General features: G+C 36.8%; 1 protein-coding gene across 1 annotated transcript in view; it reads left to right on the top strand.

The window, feature by feature from the left end:
* The window catches only part of LOC149088517 (ubiquitin carboxyl-terminal hydrolase isozyme L3-like), a 37,486-nt gene that overhangs the window by 7,804 nt on the left and 4,730 nt on the right, over positions 1-24,952 (top strand). The window contains exons 4-8 of the mRNA XM_089252071.1: positions 1,980-2,065; positions 2,936-2,983; positions 10,077-10,152; positions 10,322-10,380; positions 18,299-18,484. Coding sequence (XP_089108197.1) covers positions 1,980-2,065; positions 2,936-2,983; positions 10,077-10,152; positions 10,322-10,380; positions 18,299-18,436 — 407 coding nt within the window. The 3' untranslated portion in view covers positions 18,437-18,484. The remainder of the gene's footprint in view (positions 1-1,979; positions 2,066-2,935; positions 2,984-10,076; positions 10,153-10,321; positions 10,381-18,298; positions 18,485-24,952) is intronic.

Below are 24,952 nucleotides of genomic sequence, written 5' to 3'. Positions count from 1 at the left end.
TGGCTCCATCTGCAAGTTTCGGTGCCTAAACAAAGTGAAAATATTTTCCTTCTCATTCCTTCAGAATATTTTGAAATGGGTCTGATATTTTTAGACTCATTCCCTTCCAGCATGGCCAATTTGTCATCACATAAGCCTTGACCAGAGGCGCCGACACGAAGAAAACACCATGGGTGCAGAAAGTTGCAGGTCGTCTCGTGTGTACGGGATTCAGTCACGTACGCAGGAAAGAGAAGATGCATTGCATTGCATTATTTTTTCAGGAATTATTGGGTGCGGGGGCAGCTCAGCCCTCGTACAAAATTCATTGGAGGAACTGTTCAAATGGCCTTAGCCCCTGGGTTCCAGTACCTATGGCATTGACTCATCAAAGCATGGTCGAATTTGCACTTAAAGAATTTCGAGGAATTGGACACTAATATTCTTAGAACTTTTTTTTCTATGAAAAAAATGTATTTTATAATTTAAATACCAAGTATGGAATCGCTAATAACAAAATGAAATGAGATATTGCAACATAAACTATAAAAAAAAGTCAATCAAAAATTCAGAACGAATGAACAAATTTAATGATTTAGGATGGTTGGTTCGAATTTTAGTCCTTTCTGCACCGTCGCCGCAATGGTTGTCGGCTGAGGTTGGTTTTCTGTGGTTCCCAACTTCGAGATGCGAATGCTAGCTGATCTCCCCATTAAAAAGTCTCGCCGCAGATAGAAATAGGCCTACAACGGTAAATCATCAAATATTACATTTCACTCATAGTTCGAATAGTACGTGGTAGATGACAGCACTATAACAAGCATTTCACAAAAACAACCTTCGCGTTAGCTTCACAACACGGACACGCGCATTCCAACATGTGCAATTCGTTAGAAGTTCCGCTGAGGAATATGGACGAGGTACATGTGTGGTTTAATAGTAATAATAATAGTCCTTTCTGCAGTTCAAATCCAGGACGAAGCTGTCAGATACCGGATGGGCTTTCCAGTTTTTACTACAATTTATGTCTGTGACCACTCATTTCGTAAAACGGCCAAACTTTGGCCACGGACATTAACAATGTATGTAACAGCTCTATCCAGTCAAAAATGATACTCATATACCAGACAGTAACGTCATAATTTGGCAAACCCACGTGGTTCTCCTCCTTCTCCTCCTAATCAGATCATGGTCCACCGCTCAGTCTCAGTGAAGAGAGTTTAGGGGCCATTCAAGTATTACGTAAGCAGATTTTTAGCCATTTTTGACCCCCCCCCTCCCCTTGTCAGCAAAATTTCGTCAGTAGCTTAGAATATTTCATATCTTCAAAAAAGGTGGTTGATGACGTAAGCAACCTTCAAACCCCCCCCCCCCACCTCGATGCTGACGTAATACTTGAATGACCCCATAACAAATGGTCGAAAATGACCTGGGCCAAGAAGGGATCCGATCCTATATATTGGGTTAAGTTAGAACAGCAATCAGAGAAAACAAATTCTGCGGAAGAGGGCGATGGAGAATGAAAAGCTTGGGAAACTGGTGTAAATGATCAAAAGAGTAGAAATAAAGTGAAAAGTAAAGCAAGGAATTATGTCAGTGAGCGATCAAAAGACATACCTAGAACATGTTCAAGTATGTGAGTGACCAAAACAGTGTGCAAGCATGTGAATGACTGAAAAAAAAGAGTGACTTAGGCACACAGGTGTATTTCCAAGTGGGAGGGAAGGAGCAAGGGGGTTACAACACAGGGTGGCGAATTCGAGTGAAAAAAGTGGTCAAAAAATTTAGCTGAAAAGGGGGAAGGGGAGAAAATATTTATTTAACCCACAGGCGGTAAAACCATAAATGCACCTCTGCGTCTGATGAGATGCAAAGCTGCGCGTCGTATGTGCTAAGTTATTAGTCTCAATACACGCGCATAAGATGAAATTATTATGACTGTTTCATCATGATCGGCATTGCCGTTATGATTAACTTATTTTCTTTCATTTCTTACGAAGGTGACGATTCGAGTTTGAAAGAATTCATTGAAAGGACGAAAGAGATGGCTCCAGAAGAAAGAGGCCAGGAATTGGAAATGGACGAGGTGATGACGGTTGGATAAAATAGCAACCGCATATTAACTGTAGAGTCAGACCTATCATTCATAAAATAATCGTAATAAGTGAATTATCATCATTATAAATCATCACTTTTATCACAAATGTTTTGAAATCCAAAAAAAAAAAAACCATGGATGCATGTAATTCAAGACGTCATTTAACTGACGAAAAAATGAAGTCATTTGCATGATTTATATGCGTTCTTTGCTTGCACGGTCCGTATTTTATGGGTCTTTACAGTACTTTTATAAAAAATGAACGAAATTTCTATATTTTAAAAACAAATCTGAAATATTAATTGATTTTTCTTAATAACACGAAAATAAGATTACGATTCAAATTACAGTACTGTTTGACTCAAGAAAAATAAGGAAAGACTCTCCGGATTGGTTGTATTATACTATGTCGGCCATACATTCAGCTTTTGGTTCCCAAAATTGGTGGCATTTAATTTCGATTAAATGACAGCGTATATCAAGGAATTCTAATTTAAACTGTTTCTGGGCACAAATTGACGACTATTGTCTGAATACATTAAATGGATATTGAATAGTTTATTCCATCTTTTGGCCAAACATGTTGTTCGGGGAAAACACGTTTACACAATAAATTATCATTTCAAAAGTTATATTTGCTTAACTTTGTAATTTTGTAATAGTAAAAAAAATTAAATGAAGTGATTTAGCTGAACTAGTGGATGACCACAAATGACCGCCTAACCCTAAGTGGATATTAATGGATATTATGATTTCGGCGGTTTTCCGCTTAGAGAGGTTTTTGTTGTATATCTAGTTTTCACGCTCACTTTTTGTTTTGCTTTGTATTCTGACAGTTCGTTTTCTGTATTTTGCTAGGCAATTTGCGGCGCTCATGAAGCTCTGGCACAGGAAGGCCAAACAGAGGTATATTTTTTCAATTTATAGCAAATCTAAGTACAGTCAAACCCCCACTTTTGCGGGCATCAGCGGGACAAAAAAATTCGCCACTGAAAAATGGGTGACTGTAAACGATGGGGGTGGTTATTGAAGAACTTTAAAAAATGGGTAGTTACAGAAAAATTTGGCCGTAAATAAGGATGTCTTACTATTTTTACGTTACCTTTAGATACGAGTTTATGGTGCACCAGCGGGACCGAAACTGGAAAGGAGGGAGTGACAAACGACTCCAGTGACCCAGACGATGGACCAGGGTGGGCACCGAATTCGCTTTTCAAATCATCTTTCTTCATTGCTCGGGAGCCCAAAATGCCTGATTGTCCCGATTAAACAAAGTATCTAGTTGCTGCCTTGATCACCAGGATAAGTGATTGTGCTCATGGTGTCCTGGGATCAGGACCGCAAGAATAAGCCAAAATCTACTCTGTCGCCCGGGCATTCATTATGACGTCCACCCTCTTCGTAATTTTTAACGGAAAAAGAGTAAAATCAACGCCTATATATATATCCTGGTCCAGCACATGGCCCGCTAGAGGGATAACTGATCGGTGACTGTCCCACAGTCCAACAGTTGACGTGATGGCTCCAACAGGGTGAAGTAATAGCTGACAGAGTTCTAGCCCCAAAATACCCACGTTATTTTAATTTTTCCCACATTATAAATAAATGCATTGCAAACAGTCATGGCAATATATTTTATATATGCAAAAATCATTTCCGCGAAATGGGAGAGATTTTTTTTAACGCGAATACATCGCGTTAATTTACAGAATACATCCCCCCCCCCCATACAATCAGAATAATTTGATATTACTTTTGCACATCTGACAATTATATTAGATTAAAAAATCCATGCTGAGATAGGCCATATAACAAATGGTTATATAATTCACAAAGCGATCATATGGCTTTCAAATATTACAATAATCAATTTAGTAAATAAATGTATTTACATAAAATATTCTCACTCTGCCATGTTAAAAATAAAATCGATCTGTAATGCTTAACATTGCTAACATTTGCAGCATTTTACAAAAAAACTGATGTAATTTATTTATAGTAATATTTATATATCTGTACTATGCTGTCGGTACATTATCAATAAAGAAAATGCACGGTATTCTCAGCGTTATAACTTCAGTATGATTAACCATTATTTTGCTTGTTCTAACAATTAAAATTCCTTTCTAAAATTTGTAACCAAGATATTCCTTGGTCTTAGCTGTGCTAATTTCTGTTCAGTTGGGTAGTTGGATGTTGAGCTGATAACATCCACATCTGAAGCATCTTGCTTCTCAAAGTACTTTTTTGGCCAGTTTCTTTATATATATATATTTGTTAGATGGATGGAATTTTAAGATCCGCGTACAGGTCGGTAAGTCTGAAGTGTTCTTGAGCACCTGTAAATCTCCTGAGAATATAATTTTGATGTTTCTGGAGATTGTAAATATTGCTTTTTTGAGCGAAAGCCCAAGCCTGCGCACCACATGTAAGAACAGGTCTGATCATAAATTATTTTCTTGTTCCTTAGTGATACACGTGTCTTTGAGTAGCAAAAACGGAGGAGACTTTCCATTGCAATTTGGGATTTTTTTATCACTTGCTTGACATGATACTTGGAATTTAGGCGAGTGTCTATGTATACTCCTAAGTACTCTTTGTCACTATGCCTGGGTCAATCGCTTGATATTCAATAAATAAGAATTTTGTGGAACCTTCTTTATGTGTCAAAAACATAAAAACACACTTTGAAACATTTAATTTGGCCCGATTTACTAAATTCTAGTATTCCACTTCTTCCATCCGCTCCTGGAGGTTGCTAAGAGCCTCAGAAGCTATCCTACCTGTGCATATCATGAGGAAGCATATAAAGATAAAAGGCTCCTTAGGATAATCATCAATAAAAATATTGCGTAATATGGGTCCTCAGTTTGATCGTTTCTCCTATTCCAACCTGAAAAATTTATTGATTACCGTGGGATAATCTCTATTTATCGTTTCCAGTAACAGGTTCATTTTAAGCTAGCAATTTAAATTTTAATGCACATTTTACTAATATAAATTTACCGCACAAAAATAATAACTATTAAAATTTAGAAGTAAATCTCATAATTAAACTAATATTATTGTTTAAAAAATATTTTTCAATATCATATTATATTGAATTTTTCAATTCCGTGCACCAATCATAAATAAGTATTAATTTCAATCATAATTTTTATTCGATAGGTGACAGCAGTTGAACCAGCTCAATGATGTTTTACATGCAATAATACATAATTTTAATTTAATAAATGTATATTACATATGTATATACAGGATGAATCCAATCCATTTTGTCAAATGAAAGAGGGTGATAGACGAGCCCAAGTGGATCATGAAACAACCTACCAAATCTGTCTTATCTCGAACCGTTTTCGAGTTACAGTGGATAATCGATTATGGGGGAAAAAAATGCGTCAAGTCTGGAAAAAAATTTGTGAAGTTTTCAATAGGCCTACAAGCAAACTAATTACATATTTAGAAAGAGGAGAAAAAATGCTACAAGGTGACATGAATTTCATCGAAATATCTGGTTTTAATAACGAGTTACAAACGCTGAAAGATTGGCGAGGTTAAAAATTGAATCGTCACCAACTTTTTTAATTGTCAATTCCACCAGCTTTCGAAAGAGCCTAGAACAAACCAAATTGGTCATCTAGTTCAGGAGACATTTAGCCTTTATTTACAACACATCGCTCCGACAAACGATGATTTCAGTGATGTATTGCAAACAAAAGACTGAATTTATCGTGAACCAGAAAGCCGATACGATTCATTGTAAGCTCTTTCTGAAGCTGATAGAATGGACACATTTTTGGCAGACTTGACCGATTGTAGGCTAGAAGAGTGTTTGCAGAATTGACAATTGAAAATTTTAGCGACCATTCGAACTTGGAAATCTTTCAGCGCTTGTAGCTCGCCATTAAAACCAGATATTTCTATGAAATTGGTGTTACATTATAGAAGAATTTCTTCTGCTCTTTCCAAATGTGTACTTAGTATGCGTATAGGTCTTTCAGAAACTTCAGAAACTCTGGTTTTTTCAGACTTGATGGTTTTTTTTTTTCTTTTCTGTAATCGCTTATCCACCATCATTCGAAAACGGTTTGAAATAGGACAGGGTTCTTGTAGTGTTTCATGATCCACTTGGGCTCGTCTATCACCCCTTTTCGTTTGGCAGAATTTGTCGCATTCACCCTGTATATTGCATATGCGAAAAATGGAACACATCCCCCCCCCTTAAATGAAATTCTTTTTAAAACATTGAAATTGAAAATTTCTGTAGCGGGCTGGACAGAACCTCTAGTGGGCCGTAGTTTGCCCATCATTATGTTAGGTTTATGCCTGGAGCTGTTGTAAAAGTTCACACTAGAAATCTTCTGAGTCACAAGAACAGATTAATTAATTTTACATTGATTCCTATGGGAATAATTATTTCGCTTCATGAACGGACTTCGTTCCTGAACCGAGAGTTGACTACATTGAAATTAAGAAATGTTACTTTCAAGTGGAACTTGTAACATTTTTAGTTGTATATTTGTAAATATAGATGGCAGCACACACATATCGAAATCTTGAATTTATTCATGACAGAAGTCATAGGATTCTAAAACTGAAAAAAAAGGACGCCCGAATGCAACCTGAATAATTTTCTTCAATTTCTGCAACAGATGGCGCCACTTTTTTCAAGAAACAAAACCCAACTACTACGATACTTTTTGCCGGATGATGTTAAGAAACTACATTCAATGCTCCTGAATTTTTCCGAACTAAAACAGAACCACTACATATGTTACGGAAATTTGATAAACCCGGTTATTACGCATAATCACCGTTCACCGGCTGCTACGCATATTTACCAACCATTTTTGTAAGTTTAGTAAATCGCATTTTTCACTATTACCGGTGATTGGAAATTTTGCTCAGATTTCAGTCTAGGATGATGGAGTCGATCAGTGATATTGCTTATGCTTTTATAAATGTGAAGAAAATATGCAGTCATTCTAAGATTCTTCAATTTTATGCATTTATGTGCGTTAATGCTAAAAAAGGTCAAAATTTGCAAATGCATATGTGCGTATAATCCGGGCTCTAGTTATGAAAAGGTTGTCTACAAAGAGAGGAACAAATATTAATGGTAAATAGCAGATGTTTGTGAGTTATAATTGTCATAATCAACAAAAAATGATACGTCGCTCTCGTACAGTTGTCAAACTCTTTTAATGCGGCTGTCCATTGGTTAATTTTCTCCCCCTTCAGACACACAAACACTCATGTCAATGAAGAGATATATGTTTGAGTGAAAAATAATAATTTCCCTGAATAAAAAAAAATTGAATGATTTCGGAAACACGAAAAGGGGGCAAAACGACGAATTTTTAATACTTAAGGTGGATGGTTGGTAACCCTAGACAAAACGTTCTGGGGCCCAGGGATATTCAATATTACTGCCACTTTCGGGATAAAAACGTATATACATATCCGATGACCATATGACCTGTATTTTACGGGGCATTACCGTAATTTTGGCCGTCCCAACATTTCTATAGAATGTCACGTTTTGTATTTTTCAACAAGGCTTACTTGAATTTTCGAGATCAAGAATTAAGATTATTTTCATGACTTATCGATTATATCATGACCCTATCAGAATTAATTACAGTGATCTAAAAATATTTATCTCACATATTTGGCACACACAGGGCCGCAACTAGGCACTTTGTGAGCCGGGGCAATCGCGCATTTTGGCACTCTGCGTAATGTATACGTAACACTTGAAGAGTGAATTCAGCACCCGCCCCCCCCCCCCGAGACCAGCGGCCGGGGTTCAGACCCGCCTGCTTCCCCCACCCACCCACCCACCCCAGTTGTGGCCCTGGTCACACACATCTACTTTTTTTGTAGGTAAAACTTGCCTTTGACAATTTTTTTTTTGATATAATTGACAACTTTTCCAGCTGTAATTGACAAATGTACTTGCTTCTGGCAATTCTTTTCGGCTGCAATTGGCAACTTTATTTGCATTGAGTAATTTTTTTTCTTGTCTGTCATTCGCATCCTAATCACACATTCACATCCCTGCCTAAACCCAATCGTAATTTGATGTTTGTTAAGTAATGACCTGTTACTAGGCGAATCGACTTGGCCTTATAAACCGATGGAATTTTGAAAAGCTAAGAATTCAACTGTGCTGCAACTGAAACTAAAATTTACTCTGTCGCCCTGGAGCAGTTTTCATTTTCGCGCACACCTCGTAATTTTCAAAAAAAAAGCGCACTTCCTAATCCAACTTCCGGGACACCAAAAGCCCCCCCCCCCTCCCCCCTCCTAGCTGCGGCCCTGGGCTTCAATAGCTTTCATGAGTCAGTATGTATGAAACGTTCTATATGTATTTTAATCTCAATTCACGGCTCTAAATATTTTGCGACCTAGTGCGGCAGGCAACCTCCACACACACACGCTCAAGAAGTCAGCAGGGAATGTAGGGTCAGGGGAATACAGTCAAAATAAGGTCAAATATAGCCGCTGGTCATTTTTATTTTTTTGTCCCACAAGAAAATCAACAGAGAAGCCAAGCACTTATCCAGGGAAGGGATAGTATGAAGGAGGATCACCTCTCCAGGAGCCGAATAATATGGGGAAAATTTGTCAGTTCCGTAAAATACGGGATGATTCGATGTTCCTATACAATAAGCCGCTTCTCCGACACATCAACCTAGATCAGCCAGCCTCCGCTCCATTCGCAGCTGGAGATGTTTGTCTTCGCTCTATTCAAAACTGAAAATGTCAACCTCGGCTTTATTCATGGTTGAAAATGCTTGTCCTTGCTTCATTCGCAGCTAAAGATGTCTGCCTTTGTTCCATTCGAAGCTGGAGATGTCTCATCCGGCTCCATTCGAAGCTGGAGATGTCTCCTCCGGCTCCATTAGAATCTGAAGATGGCTGCCTCCGCTGATGCGCGGTATAAAGGGCGCGGTAACTACCAAAGGTAGTACGCGGGAAGTACCTAAGGATGTTTAGAAGTGTCGCGAGTTCGATACTCGGTTCGTCCTTGTCGGAAAACTTTCCTCGCACAGAGGTACGAAAGAACGGCAACATGACCACAGAATATGGATTGCTACCACAGGGAGTCCCACATCGGAGGTTAGCACACCAACCTCTCGGTGAGTATGAAAAAGGCTGCCGTACGAAATCGGCAATAAATTGTAGGTCGCGGTCTAATTAGCCCTCGTGTGCAAAAAATGACCGTGGTGCGACAAAAATGACCGTGGTGCGACAAAAATGATCAACACTGATTCGCATTTGAAGATGTCTGCCTTCATTTAGGTGCCGATCAAGAGGTGAGGGGCAATAACAACGACCGGCCCTACTCAGAGCCGAATAATATAGAAATATTTATCTGTCCCGTATGATCAAACGAACTTGCACAATGCTGCTCCCCCTCCCGGCACATCGCCCTGAATCCACGCCTAACAGACGCCCACTAAAATTATTGGCTTTGTGTGGGGGTGGGGGGGCTTTCTTTGAAATTTCGATTCTGAAAAAAATTTCTATAAAAACTTTAGGAGAGAGAGAGAGAGAGATTAACTCCTTCACTTACAAGCTATAGGCAAGAAATTCGGATGATCTTTATTTGGTGAATCGGGGATAAATATGGTAACCTTGTCCTAACATAGCCGCACCTTAGAAAAAAAAGAAAAAAATAGAAGGAAAAGAAGTAGAGAGTAGGTACGATGTAGAGATTTCTCTTTTTTCACCCACGCCCCTACCTGTTTTCTTTCACTCTTGTATGTATATAGTAGAAGGATACATGAGATTTGGAAGAAAAATCACTAATAGGAGTACGGAAATAAACAGACGCAAAGAGAACAACTTTGTTCCATCGGGTTCGCTAGGATGAGGAGAGAGGAAAGAAAACAGGGAGCTTGTTTGAATTTATTCCGCTGGCGTTTGGACGCAATATTACGTCCTTGATCGTAAAGTGGTTAGTAAATTCAAATTTGTCGTTTCATTCCAGGCACCAGAACCAGATGAAGATATCAATCTCCACTTTGTAACATTTTCAAACATAGATGGACAACTTTATGAGCTGGGTAAATGGTTTATTATACATTTCATTAGTTAAAGAATGTGTTCCATGTATTCAAATTCAGTTGAATTCTTAAATAATATTTATAGATTATTAAAATATATAAAATATATTATTACACAACCTCTCTGGACATTATACATTATTATTGCATTTTGATTGTTCCGTTATAGATGCGAGAAAAGAATTTCCTGTGAATCATGGATCAACATCAGCGGAGAGTTTTCTTCAAGTAAACTGATTTTAATATTCAATTGATAAAGCTAATTGAGGATTTTGTAAATGATGACTTACAACATTGTCTTTCTCAAAAAAACTGAAATAGGAGACAAATAAGCATCCATCCTCTTTACAGAATAATATCCAGTATACAGGGTGTCCTGTAAGTCCTAATTCGGTCTTTATCTCATCAACCGTTCGTCGTAGAGGTATAGTTCTAACCTAAAAAATGCTCAAAATATGCTCAAAAATCACTGTGTAGCAGTTTCTAGAGTGAAAATACAATGTTTGTTTATGTTTTCATAACATAAAAAAAAATCTAAATTATTATACGCCCTCCCCCATTAGAAAGTTGTTCCCCCGTCTTTCCTGAGGCGAATAAAAATTTCCATGTTTCCAAGTGCTATATTCGCTGAGAGATATGAATTTGAAAATCGGAGAAATGATGGGAAAGAACAGCGTAAATGAGTGGAAGCTCGTTGTCCGTTAGTTAATGCTGTTCTTGCAGCTTTTATCCGTTTTGTAATTCAAATATCTCAGAGAGCAATGCACTTAGAAACGTGTGTGTGGAAATGTTTTTTTTTTCTCCTCAGGAGAACGGTCGATGAGATAAGGCCGTATTGGGATTTACACATGAACACAGGACACCCTTTATAATAAGGTAAAACCACTAACAAAATTGCTTTCTCCTTCAAGTTCACAGACCCCTCTAACTCACTCCAATGCACGCTATAATGAATATTTTTAGTATTTTATTATTATTATTATTATTATTATTCTCATAAGGTAGTGGTTCTCAACTTTCATTTCATGTATGTTAATTTTCCTCAAAGTGGCGAGGAGAAATACCCAAATTTATCATCAAAAATTTTCTAATTCTTCAGACATAAAATAGCAAATTTTCAGTCGCTCCCGGGCACCCTGTTGGAAACTACTGTCGTAATAGACTAGCATGCAAGTCGGCCAAGTCACTCCTTCACGTTGGATATTTTATCGCCAATACGCAAATAGCCACCTGTTGAGGAGCTCCATAGAAATATGTGTTCGGTCCTCTGGATACCGAGTCTCGTATTAGTCGTCAGACTACAGTATCCTCGCGAGAAGAGGCCCCTAAGACCATAAGACATCACGTTCTTGGCACCTTTGTCTACAAATACTACAAATGTAATTCAGTCAGAACACATCACTCACTTCACTTCTGAAATCACTCACTTCACTTCTGAAATCACTCACTTCACTTCTAAAATCATTTACTTGACTTATAGACCTGAGTTGTGCTCGGTTTGAAAGAAAGAAAGTACCTGAAAATACCATGACGCTCTGATTAACAATTGTAGTATATTTTATTGTTCTATATAATATTATAAAGCATCTCTGCACCCACATCCGATATTTCCTTGTTCAGGGTGCCATACTGCACCGTTTCCAAACGGTGCTTGGCAGTATACTTGCATGAAATGAATTTACCATAATCCGGGGCAACTTTGCTCCTACAATGGTGACTTTGCACCAATGCGGAAAAAAGTATTCAACGTTATCTTGTGCAGCTATTCTAATAAATATTTCCAAACAATTTATATTCCACTAGACAGGAGGCATGCACGGTCAAATCATGTATTTGAATTAGTGATGCATCCTCCATTTTGGATACACTTTGGTAACATATTTGAACTGCACAATTTCACAGCTGGAACTTTTCTCAAGGTAAACTTAAATTTTCAGTCACAAAATGATGATTGCATCAGTAACTCAAACGTATTGTGGTTCGCTCATAGTTCGAAAAATACGCGGCAGATGGCAGCACTATAACAAACATTACACAGATACAAGCTTCACGTTAGTTTCACAACACGGACACACACATCCCAACATGTACCAATTCGTTAGAAATTCCGCAGACAAATATGGACGAGGTGCATGTGTGGTTTTGTAGCAATAGTAACTCAAATACAGGAATTGACCGATAACGTCTCCTGTTGCGCGGAATCGAAACTGCTAGGAAATATTCATTGCTATATAGATAACGTTGAATTCTCTTTTCAACATTGGAGCAAAGCCACCCCAGTGGGTGAAAAGTAGCCCTGGATATAGACTAGAGGGGTGCAGGGGGGGGGGGCAACTTGTCCCGGGCAGCAATGTTTAGGAGGCGGAAGTTTTAGGTAGGAACAAAGAACACCATTGCAAAATCATCGAAATTTAAAATTGTGTAGGCGGGAAATAATGTTTGCCCCGGGCGGCAAAAATCCTAGTTACGGCCCTGGCGCCAGAAAAAGGTGATTACTATTTTCTAATTGTAATTTTTTGCTTATGCATTTATATTGGCAGAATATATCGTTGGTCTAGAGCATAGTTTCCCAAACTTTTTCGTCCCATTGCCCACTTCTTTTTAGAATTTTTTTTTTCTCCCATCGCCCCCCCCCCCAATCCAATCTAACCCACAGGATCCTATGTTATACCCGTAGCTTCTATCGCCCCCCTGGAACTTTCCATCGCCCCCACGGAGCTCCGCCATAGAAATTATATACCGGAAAGGGCTCCGCGGGTCAAGAAAGGTTGAGAACCGCTACTCTATAGGATCCTATGTTATACCCGCAGCTTCTACTGCCCCCGTAGCTGCGTTAACGCCTACGTTGAGAATCACTGGTCAAGAGTTTCGAGACGTACTCCTTTTTGATGTCATTTCAAGCGTTCCCCTACGTTTCAGAAAATTCGTCCTTTCTTCCTCCTTTTCCAGGTTTCCAGAATTCGTTTTCTTTTTTTTTCAAAATTTTTGTCTTTGCAACAAATCTTTGTGGTGTTTTACCATTCAGCATTAGCCGTTGAAATTTCCAGAATATATATTATTATTATTATGTAGTTGTTTTTATTCGGGAGACATCATTGTTGTGGTTAGTTTCGGATCAGAATGGGTAATAATTGTGGCGCCATCTGTTGTGCACATGTTGAAAGTGACCGAAGAGAAACCATCCGCGCGAGTTTCCTCCTTTCTCATTTTTCGAAGCTCGTAACACTACGTTGGTGAGACAACATTTTTAAGATTCAATCCTTTAATTGAAGTTAATTTTTTGATTTATATTTTTGAGTAAAGTGATTTAATACATATAATTTCATTTAAAGATTTGTAAATAACTGTAGTGTTTAATTGGTTACTAATTATGTATTCGGAATCGGTTTCGTTGGGCTGGAAAACGACGAGTTAAAAATTCTGTTTTGTTTTTTACTTCCACTAATAATGTGTACCTTTACGGAAGGTCAAAGTGTAACTGTTTGCTGCTGATGACATCAAAGTTGAGTAAAAGTAACCTGAATAGGTTAATGTGTTTTAACCGCTCTAGATGGTATCAATACAACTAAATTTTCTCCACACTCTTCCGATTCTGTGGATAGATAGAACCGCTCGCAACTCCGGACTGATGCGAAGCACCTTACTTGTGTCGGAAAAGTTAGCAGAGATTTATAGTGGTGTCTCCCCTTGCCCCGTGCTCGCAAGTATCGAATCACTCGCGTCGTTCTCCCCATGAAGACAGCCATCAACTCGATGCAACGTACAAGCCATTTGACAAAAATGGGTGACTGAATCCAATGACTAGGGAGAAAAATTGCACTTGCGCCCAGTGGCACATAAGAGCCGGAACCAGGGATTTCGAAAAAAGTGTGGAGAAACTGGCATGTTGAAGTGGGAGAGATTTAAGAATGGTCTAAATACATTCCAATTCCGTAATTGCTCGTAAAGAAATTACCATTTCGTTGCTTCTGATAGTAACCAATGGCAAAAAAAAACAAAAAAAACACTCTGAGCCACCAAATGCAAATATTGATGGCAAATGAATAGATTTGATTTGAAATGTACGGAGAGAGAGAGAGAGAGAAACCTCTTTTTTTAATACTTTCTCTAAAAAAATGAACTCTGGACGAACACCGTGACATTTCTTCGAAATACGGAATTTTAGGCAACTCTACTCAAATGTGTCATTTTATTTTTTGCGGGTGCCCTGAGAAAATGCCTCGCTTACCCGTGCGAATTATTCTTAGATAGGTGGTGTGTAAGAAATGCAGAGCTGGTTAAAGAGTTACACTCCTCTTTAACCAGCTTTGAAGAAATGTTAGGGATCACAATTTTATTATTCCTTGACCACTTTGGTGGCGCTGCGACGGACGTCATTAGCCTATAAGAATTCTCCAGCGAACTCTGTGCAATTGAGGATAGCGGACTTTTGCTAATTTTCAACACGTTTTCATTGAGTAGTTTCTTCATCAAGAAACCAATCTATAAATAATCATGAATCAATGAGGAAACGCAGAAGCGAAACCCGATTGATTATCGCTAGTTATTTACGAATTAATGACTAATTAATAAAAATCAAAACTATATCTACTCTCAATATGTTGACTCATGCAAAAAAAAACTGAATTAGAAATAAATTTTTATTAAGAAGCGAAGGCCATGAATTCCATTATTAATTGAAACCGTGAAATTCGTAGGAGTACCTACCGTAATAGTCGCAGTTTCAGTCACGATTCAATCAACGACTTTTTTCCTCGAGCTATCAAGGAAAATATATTTTTTTTCTAATGTGTATAATGCACAAATCTATTTTTGCTTTCAATAAATATTTTTCGTGACGGCATTGTATTACATTATACCAAATGAAACTCGGAAGAGAAGAGAAATAAAATTAATTCGTGAAAATCGTGAGTTTTCAGCCATGTTTTTTTCACCTCCTTCATCTGATATACAGGTTTGAGTGCTGATGAATTCCCATCCATCTCTCTTATCTTGATGAATAATTCATACTTCAATTCTATTTGTTTTTTAATTCCTAAGTAATGAATTCTAATAAATGGTCAATGGCTGTTTCGAAAATATGCAAATATCATACAAAGGAATAAGTCTATCAATAAAATCTTTAGACACGTAGGATTCACTGAACAGGGTATAAACCGTTCCTATAGTGATCGATCACTTTTTATATTAAAAGGTTCTTCATTGAAAAACTAACTATTGTAGTAGCCGTTGTGGAGGGCATTATAGTTCACTGATCGATCTATCAAATGTACAGGGTCTAAAATAAAATCTGTGTTTATTCTATTTACTGCTGAACGGACATGGCTGATCTAAATGAGAATTAGCCCCTAGTAGTGAAATTTGGAAGTTTGCGAATCCGGCTAGTGTAGATCAGTTTTATTTCTTTTAACCCTTTAAGCGGCACAGAAGAAATCTCACTGAATCTCCTTCAAAATGGACTTGAAATCATATCTTTTTTTTTTTCGACAAGTTTATTTAACATGATAAATAGCGCATAACAAATGTGAGAAACAAATTCATCAAGCGATCCCGTGGATCTGTACTGATGAATGACATGTACCAATTCGTTAGAAATTCCGTAGGGGAATGTGTACAAAGTGTTTGCACGGTTTAGTAGTAGTAGTACTCACAACAGGGCCGTAACTAGGATTTTTGCAGCACCCGAGGCAAACATTATTTTGCCGCCCCCACAACTTTAAAATTCGATAATTCTGTACATTCTGCGCTGTATATATATTTTGTACACATTGTGTATTAGACAATTATCAAAGCTCTCCCACTTCAACATGCCAGCTTCTTCTTCTTTCTTGCCCACAAGTCTTTTCCACACTTCTTTCGAAATCCCAGGCTACGGTCTCCGGCCCTTATGTGCCATTGGGCGCACGTGCAATTTTTCTCCCTAGTCATTGGGTTCAGCTGTCAATAAATCTTTGCTAACTTCTTCGTTCTTTGTTCCTATCTAAAACTGCTGCCTCCCACTAAATTTTGTAGTCACCTCCCCCCCCCCTTCCGGTTTCAGACCTGAGTCACAATAACCAAAACTATTGGTCATTTTTCCACACTTGGACAAAACCCAAGGAAAGACCATGTAATCACTTTGAACAACTAAAACGAGGAGCCTTAATCAAAGAGCTCATAATCTAGGCGCGATCAGTGCCTGTTTCTCACATGGAGAAATGGGCATGTGCCCAATGTCCAAACATTTCAATCCCCCCCAAATCATCTGCCCTCTGTGTATTTTATCTTAGTGAAATCGTAAGTACTAATCTGTCAGAGCCGTAACTATGATTTTTGCCGCCCGGAGCAAACATTATTTTGCCGGCCTCACAACTTTAAGATTCGATAACTTGATAACACGATGTTCTTTGTTCCTACCTAAAATTGCTGCCGAAACAGTTGCCCTCCTAGTTACGTCCCTGTTATCTGTGATGTAAAAAAAATTGAATATATCTCTCCCCTCTTGATTAAAAATAAAAATCTTAACAACGATAAATTAAAAAAAATCATTCTTTTTCATGCTTACAGACAGCCCTGTAAAATTTATTCATTAATTTTAAAATTATCTCTTTCCTTCATTCTGAAATTATCGCTTTCATTAATTTTGGAATTATCTCTTTCCTTCATTCTGGAATTATCTCTTTCCTTCATTCTGGAATTATCTCTTTCCTTCATTCTGGAATTATCTCTTTCCTTCATTCTGGAATTATATCTTTCCTTCATTCTGGAATTATCTCTTTCCTTCATTCTGGAATTATCTCTTTCCTTCATTCTGAAATTATCGCTTTCATTAATTTTGGAATTATCTCTTTCCTTCATTCTGGAATTATCTCTTTCCTTCATTCTGAAATTATCTCTTTCCTTCATTCTGGAATTATATCTTTCCTTCATTCTGGAATTGTCTCTTTCCTTCATTCTGGAATTATCTCTTTCCTTCATTCTGGAATTATCTCTTTCCTTCATTCTGAAATTATCTTCCATTAATTTTATTATTATCTCCTTCATTAATGCTGAAATTATCTCCTTCATTATTGCTGAAATTATCTCCTTCATTATTGCTGAAATTATCTCCTTCATTAATGCTGAAATTATCTCCTTCATTAATGATGAAATTATCTCCTTCATTAATGATGAAATTATCTCCTTCATTAATGCTGAAACTATATCTTTCATTAATTTTGGAATTATCACTTTTATCAAAGCTGAAATTATATCTTACATTAATTTTAGAATATTTTCTTTCATTAATTCTAGAATATTTTCTTTCATTAATTCTGGAATTATCTCTTTCATTAATTCTAGAATATTTTCTTTCATTAATTCTGGAATTATCTCTTTCATTAATTCTAGAATATTTTCTTTCATTAATTCTGGAATTATCTCTTTCATTAATTCTGGAACTGTATCATCGATGCTGAAATTATTTCCTCCATTTATTGTTTGAAAGTCCTGAGGATGCCATAAGAAAATAACGGGGGAATTGTGTTTGCTTTCACCGAGTCACGTGATCTTCCGAAAAAATGTTGGGGGACACCGTTCTCAGCACTGCCAAGGTGAAGACCGCTGACGTTATGCTCTCTCCTGTAATATAAGCTCGATGTGTTGGACCCGATCGAATGTCTTCTGGAAATCAAGATAAACAACATCGACGTTTTTGCTTTTAGCTAAAGCCTTAGTCACGTGATCATAATGAAGCAAAGGAGGTTGGTTGCGCAGGACTCCTCCATCCTGAACCCATGCTATTTTTCTAACAATGCAATAAGATAAAGGCCAGCGACCTCCTCGTCAATGAGATAAAGGTTATGGATCCGTTCAATAATATTTAACAATGGGTTAGAAACAATAAGTTAGTGGTTTTCTTATCCAAGTCCACAGACTCTCTGAAACCTTTCCAAGCAACCTTACCAGGAGTACGAGTACCCCTGGTTGAGAAAAACTTGGTTAAAGGATGTATTCGGTGGCCCCTCTGGTCTAGGACCCAGGGAACTAAACGCACCTATCCCCCCCCCCCCCCAGTTGTGACCCCGCTGATGGCCAGGGTAGTTTTAGCACACAGAAATTGCTTCTAGAATTAATATTATTTCTTTAATTACATTATCCACTGATTTCTCTGAAATCGTATTTGCAGGACGCTGTTGGAGCTTGTAAGAAGTTCATGGAACGTGATCCAGAGAACGTGAACTTTTCTCTGATGGCATTGGTCGAATTACCGGCCGAGTCAGAGGAAACTGAAGAAGAAGCCGTCGTAGAAGAGGCCGAGGAATGAACATCTTGAAAGAAAAATGCCGAAAAGTCAAGCACTTTAAAAAAAAAAGTACGTACGAAATACTTAAGGTATCCGACTACGCTTATAATGTAATTTTTGAAAGAAAATGTATTAAATAACGTGAAACCGAACTCGAGAAAAATTTTCTCGAATTAAAATTCGTAAAAATTATTAAATATTAGATACTATACAGTCGAATACCGTTATAACGAACTCTAAGAGACCGGAGAAATCACTTCACTATAACGAAATTTCGTTATAAAGGAATTCCAGGTTCTTGCATTGTCCCTACGGAAACTTGTGTGGGAGATTAGAAGAGTGTTCGTTAAAACGGGGTTCAACTGTATCGGAACTTTCGTAACGATTCTCCTAATTACACCACAACACAAAGTTTGTGTTTCCAATGTCCATGAATTAATTTTAAAAAATTGCCATGTTTGAAAATTCATTCAAACGTAGTAAAAATTTCAAAACTAAATAAAAGAATCCTCTCAATTCAACAAAGAAAATAACTTTTGCTTAATAAAGTAATATGTGCTTGTTAACTCAAATGAAATTGTCTTGATCAAAATATTTTCTCTTTAAAAATTCTTCAAAATTTAATTAAAATTTTCACATAAGTTTGATATTATAAATTATGCTGGGCTATGGAATGGTCCGGGGGGAGGAGTGATAGAAGAAGCTACGAGTATAACATAGGATCCTAAGGATTCGCATCAGTCGGGGGTGATGAGAGAAGATATATTTCTGAAGTGGGGGCGATGCAACAAAAACCTTGGGAACTATGCTTTATCTCTATGCTTGTCCCATTAGACCCAGAGGGCTGAAAGTTTATATTTTTGAAATCTGAACAACACCTGTTTATAATAAAAAAAATTTAACTTGTGATTTTATGAAAAGTGCAGTACTCTTAAATTATACCATTTGGCAATATCTTCACCAATGCAAAGAAATTCAATATTTCAAACAAAAAACAGTGTCAAACATACTTTTCAGGGTGAAAAAAACTGATTTCTTTTTCCTTTTCTCTAATAATCAGGAATGTTCTACGTTTGTGATTAATCACAGCATCTTGATTGTTGCCATTCAGATGTGAAAGAAATATTTGAAAAACAAATCAAAATTATTGTCTTTTTTTTCAAATATTCAATCTGTTTTCGCTCAGTTTAGTCTCAATAATTCAATTTTGTTTTTCCCCAGAAAAATTTTCAAAATTTTCAATTTTTTTTGTACTGAAATTTGGTCTTTTCTCATTAACTTCTCACTTTTCCCAGCATAAAAAAACTATTTCAAAATAAATCACAACTTTGATTCCTAAAACACATTTTCCTTCAAAGCAAAATATTTTTACTACAACAACTCTGTTTCGAGCATTGTTAAAAAAACATTAATGGCATTGTGTTTAAAAACTCTATCACATCCAGCATCAATGTCCGGTTTTTGCATTTCCTGGAAGGAAAAATATTTTTTGACGCATATGGAACCAACCCTTTCTCTTCAATCAAATTCAGTCTCACCGCGGAGTCCACACAAATAAAGGCAACTCCCGATACGTAAATAGAATTTTCTTTTGTCAAAGTCCAAAACAACCCCTTTCCATATGTATATTCCCAACGAAACATATGTTACGAATTTGGGAAGGATAGGGTTCCACAAAATCTTGTAGGTCGATGACCATCGTGGGCCATTGTAATATATATCTTCTACTCCCTCTACTTCTTTTCTTCGAACATGCGCCCGAGGATGAGCCAAGCCCTTATGTATGGAAAGTAATAACGGAACTACGTTTCAACTTTACACTGATGAATGTGTGTCCTGAAATAACATATTTTCTATTTTTTCCGCGTATTACCTGTATTCTTGTCCGTTTTTTCCCATGTGCTCAAGTAGAATCTCGAGCCGTTAACCGCAGAACATTGATCGAAGACCTGTCTGTGGTGCCGCGTCCTTTCTTAAAATTGATGTTTATCCAGTTTTTGCTTTTGACGTGGAGAAAAATAGCCCAAAATTTTCTGGAATTGTCCGATTTTTGAATATGTTTACGTGTGGTTGAATGCGAAAATTGATCTAATTGTGCACACGAATGTTTTAGCCGTATATACGTTTGAGGAAAATCACTACATATGGTCAATATTTCGGGTTTAGTATGCTCCTGTCGTGAACCTTTAAAATATTCTCAAAAAAATTTCCATCCCTTTGGTTTTGCCGCAGCTGCACATGATGCACATGACTAAATAAGGTCATGATCCGTCATTCTTTCAAGCAAATCAACACGACGAACATGAATTAATTTTTGATGCTTTTGGAAATGGTTGTATTTCATTGTTCATAAGTCATTGTTGCTCAGAGGATTTTCTGAAACTTCATTGTTACTTGAGTGTGTACCCTTGCGTAATCAAAATTATTAGTATTTCGAGCATTTATTGTGCAAATTATTATGGCTTCGAGAACTGTCCGTAAGACGTTGCTACTTTAAGAACCACCTTCTCTGATTGTTTCTTAGAAATTATTCAGAAAATGCAGAGAGTATTTTTAAAGTAGTTCCAAAAAGAAACAAAAAAAACCATTCGATAATAATTTCGAAAATGTTGTTGTAATAGTGGAAAAAATATTTTCTATTTGTAGGCCTAAACATATGCTGCTAAATTTTCCTAGTTGTTTGAAGGAAAAGCTTATCTTTTTACTTTTTTACTTTTTATGTAATAGATATAAAACATTTGTTAATTGTTCAAAAACATTTTGCATTTCATATAGTTAGAAAACCCTCAAAATCTTCCTCGGTGTAAATTCATTCTATATGATTAGTGTAACCGACTTACAGATCGATCGAAATTCATCTCATCTTAAAATATCGGTCAGAAACGATGTTTAACGTATTATTGATTAGAAAAATTATCATCTTAAATATTGATTAAAACTAATTTTTATTTAACATCAATTCAATTCGGTCCGTGGGACGAATGTTTTTAAATGTGGCCCGCAGCTCTAAATCTAGTATGAATATTAATCAATTAAAAAAATATGGAATTAGTCAAAATGAACAAACCAACGTTAGTTGGTTCCGGAAAAAATTTTGATCCTAAATTGCTAATTTTAGGTAAAAATTTATTTTTTCCCGATTCTGAAACGCTCGATCTCATTGCTTCTCGTGAGCAATTGCACAATTCCTCGTAGGCTCGAAATGAGCTAAAAGCAACTGAAGTAAACCGCACTCTCTGAACATTTGAGCACCCTGTCTCAAATATTGAAAAATATCCACAATAAACAATTATTTTGAATATTAATCAGAAATACTTTTGTTTAATTCTGACTGAAACTATTGATTTTTCCAATGATCTTCCATTGTCACCAGAAATATCATAATTGCCCTAAAATCTTCAACAAACTGTTGCTCTTAAACTTGCAAAACCATTTCCGTCTCAAATATTGGTAAAAAAACCCTGGTTAATTCAAGTATTGATTAAAATCCATTTAGAATCCTCATTTTTTGATTCCTCACGCTTCTGTTTCAAAATAAAATATTTTTTAAGGCAACAATGCTTAAGGACAGTCAAAAATCTTCATTTTAACATCCTCAATTACTACAGTCGAATCTCGTTTTAACAAATACCGTTATAGCGAAAATCTCGATTTAACGAACACTTTCCTAATCCCCCAAATAAGCTTACATAGGAACAATGCTAGGAAACCTGGAATTCCTTTATAACGAAACTTCGTTTTAACGAAGCGATTAATCTGGTCTCTTGACGTTCGTTATAACGGGATTCGACTGTATTTCAAAATTTTGCCTCGAACATTGATCAAAAAAGAAACCGTTGGTTTTTCAATTCCATTTTAGCAACAGACAATTATTCAGTATACGTGATAACAATGGTCAGTTGAGTTCGCAAATATGAATTCGGCACGCCGTTCGATTCTACGCCACTCTCCAATGACCATGTCAGTAAGTAGCCTGATCGAACTCCAACCTGTCAACACGGGGTCCATCATCCACCCTTTCCGCACAAAATAGCTACAGTTCCTTTCCATTGAAGACCATTCAAAGAAAAACGTTTCATTTTTTTTTTCTCTCTCTTTCTCACCAATGTCAGTATGGACCTTGCAGAAGTTCCAGCCAAAGAGAATCTCTCTTGATCCCGTCTCTTGCGTACGAACGTACGTCGAGGAGTTGGAAAAAGGTAAAAAAAAATTATTCTTTCAATTCATACATGAAATGAGGGGAGAAGAGAGAGACAGCCTAGGCATTTATAGCCTTTGACCTCTATTTGCTGACAAGCATATAATCCAATTTTCTGCCAAATACGCTACGATGCTTCCTGAAATGTGAACCTACCTAGTTTGTGTCCAATCTCACCACCCTGGTGTCACTTTTTTTTTACTCCCATACGTGTATACAGGACCCTTTTTTATGCGTGTTTTTCGTTTCCTGCGGGTTGTACTGTATTGGGGAAAAAATGCGTATTTTGTTGTAGGATTGTTCTGTATTTCCCTTTAAATTTCCGTGGTTTTCTTATGGTTTCCCTCGGATAAAAAAAAAATTATTGTCACGAGATTTTCCCACCATAGGAAGCTCATGTGCTTTAGAAATTAATTAGGTTCTTTTTTCATTTGAATTTTTCAAGAAATTCAAGTTTTCATAGTTTTGGTCAAATTTGAATTTTCATTGGTGGGAATCATATTATTGTTACGCGCGTGCGTTTATAATATTTCCTATGGAACTATTATACGATTGTGTAGGTGTGTGTGAATTGCGCATATCTCACCATGTGATTGGTTTGGCGTTTGGCAAACAGACCATAATCCCGTCTCAGTGACTCGGGTATTGGTAATCTTAGCAGATTTGACGTTCCGTATTCTTCCGAAAATCTTTTAGGCCAGCAGTTCTCAACCTTTTTTTTGAAATTGAACATCCACATCAATTCAGCTAAAAGCTACTGTTATTGTGTATAGCCGCGGAACGAAATCTTTCCCTCTGAGCATGAGAAATCAAGATACATAAATAATCACGGGAACCTCCACAACTCTATGGTTAATGCTAATTGCAATACCTTTGAAGTCATTTTCCTGTTACAAAAATTTTATACTTTATTGCTCTGAATTTCGAAACACCTACATTAGCGACAGACTTGGAAACGAAATATAAAGTATTAAATATATCTTACGGTACACCTGATTTATACTCGCGGCACTTTGGTGACAATTCAAACAGCTGTGATGCACGACCGTATTGCAGTAGACCGATCAGTAAATATTTATTACTAAATACGGTATCTCTCTCTGGCCGAACTTACGATAACTAGTGTGGCAAATATTTCGGGGATCTCAAACACGAAAGTTTCTTTCATTATACAGTATTTAGAATTTCCTTTAATATTTTTAGGTGATTTTTAATCTGCAATACAGCTGCCATTATAATGGTGCATACACAGGGTTGTCTCAACATCATCATTTATCCCCAGGTGAAGTGATGTTAAGTAGCTCCAATGATGTCATATCATAGATCTCTATGCATCTGAGACCAGAGGAGCCCACCAGAGCCGTTCTAATTAAAGCATGGGAAATGCATGCATAAATGAAAGTATCCCTTTCTTTGGCAATGTTACTCTCAAGCACAACATGAGTTTCTTATATTTTTCAAGTAAAGACATTTTATATTTTGAGTGAGTTTCGCCATTGATGCTTTTAAGCAACTCTTGAGTAAGTTGTTTCTCATGTCTCCCATAGAAGCTTCTACGGCCCAGAAATGCAAATTTCACTACTACCCTCTTGGACATTCAATTTTTACCTGTCAGTTATTCATGAAGTTTTTATAATTACCAGTAGAATTAGCTCAAAGGTACGTTTCCTATTTCTTGACAAGCCAAATAAGAACGATTTTTGACCTTTGCATTTTGAAGCGAAATGCCATGTGTGGAGGACAGACCAACTTAAAAGCACCATAGGAACCCACAGGCCGGCAAATTCTCGTAAATTTCAAATAATTCCAATTTTTGTGAGACCCCCCCCCCCCCGATCGCGGACAATTCACGGGTGAGCCTATACGTTAAGACGGCACCGAAGGAGGAGGTGAGATATGGCTTCGAATTCTTCAGTAATTATAGTTGACAAGCAAATAAATGACATTTTGGTATCGTTGAAATCCATGTAAATCATATAAATACGGTGATACACTATTTTTTGTGTGTTGCTTTTAAAATTCAAAAACACCTCATATTTTCTTAAATAGTAACACAAATGTTTTTTGTTGTCATTAATTGACATTTGGGTACTACATTTAATTAATATATAACACCCTCAAAATTTTCTCTCCTGGATGTTTTTATGCTTGCCGAAATTAAAGGGTTAAAATTAGTTTAAATTTATTTAACGAATTAAAATTATTTGATAATTTCACAGTGAATACGTAATAGAGATTGTTCAATATCGAAGAATTCGGAACAATTCCAGTCATCCGACTATTGAATTCAATCCAACAAATGATACAAACCAAAAAATGTACTATATTTAGAAAATACA

The sequence above is a fragment of the Pholcus phalangioides genome, unplaced genomic scaffold, assembly GCF_987345545.1.
Source record: "Pholcus phalangioides strain wild (caught in Gottingen) unplaced genomic scaffold, Ppha-v1.0 ptg000003l_1, whole genome shotgun sequence".
Classification (NCBI taxonomy): Eukaryota; Metazoa; Arthropoda; class Arachnida; order Araneae; family Pholcidae; genus Pholcus; species Pholcus phalangioides.
The sequence above is the reverse complement of the archived record's forward strand: the minus strand, read 5'-3'. Positions and strand labels throughout refer to the sequence as shown.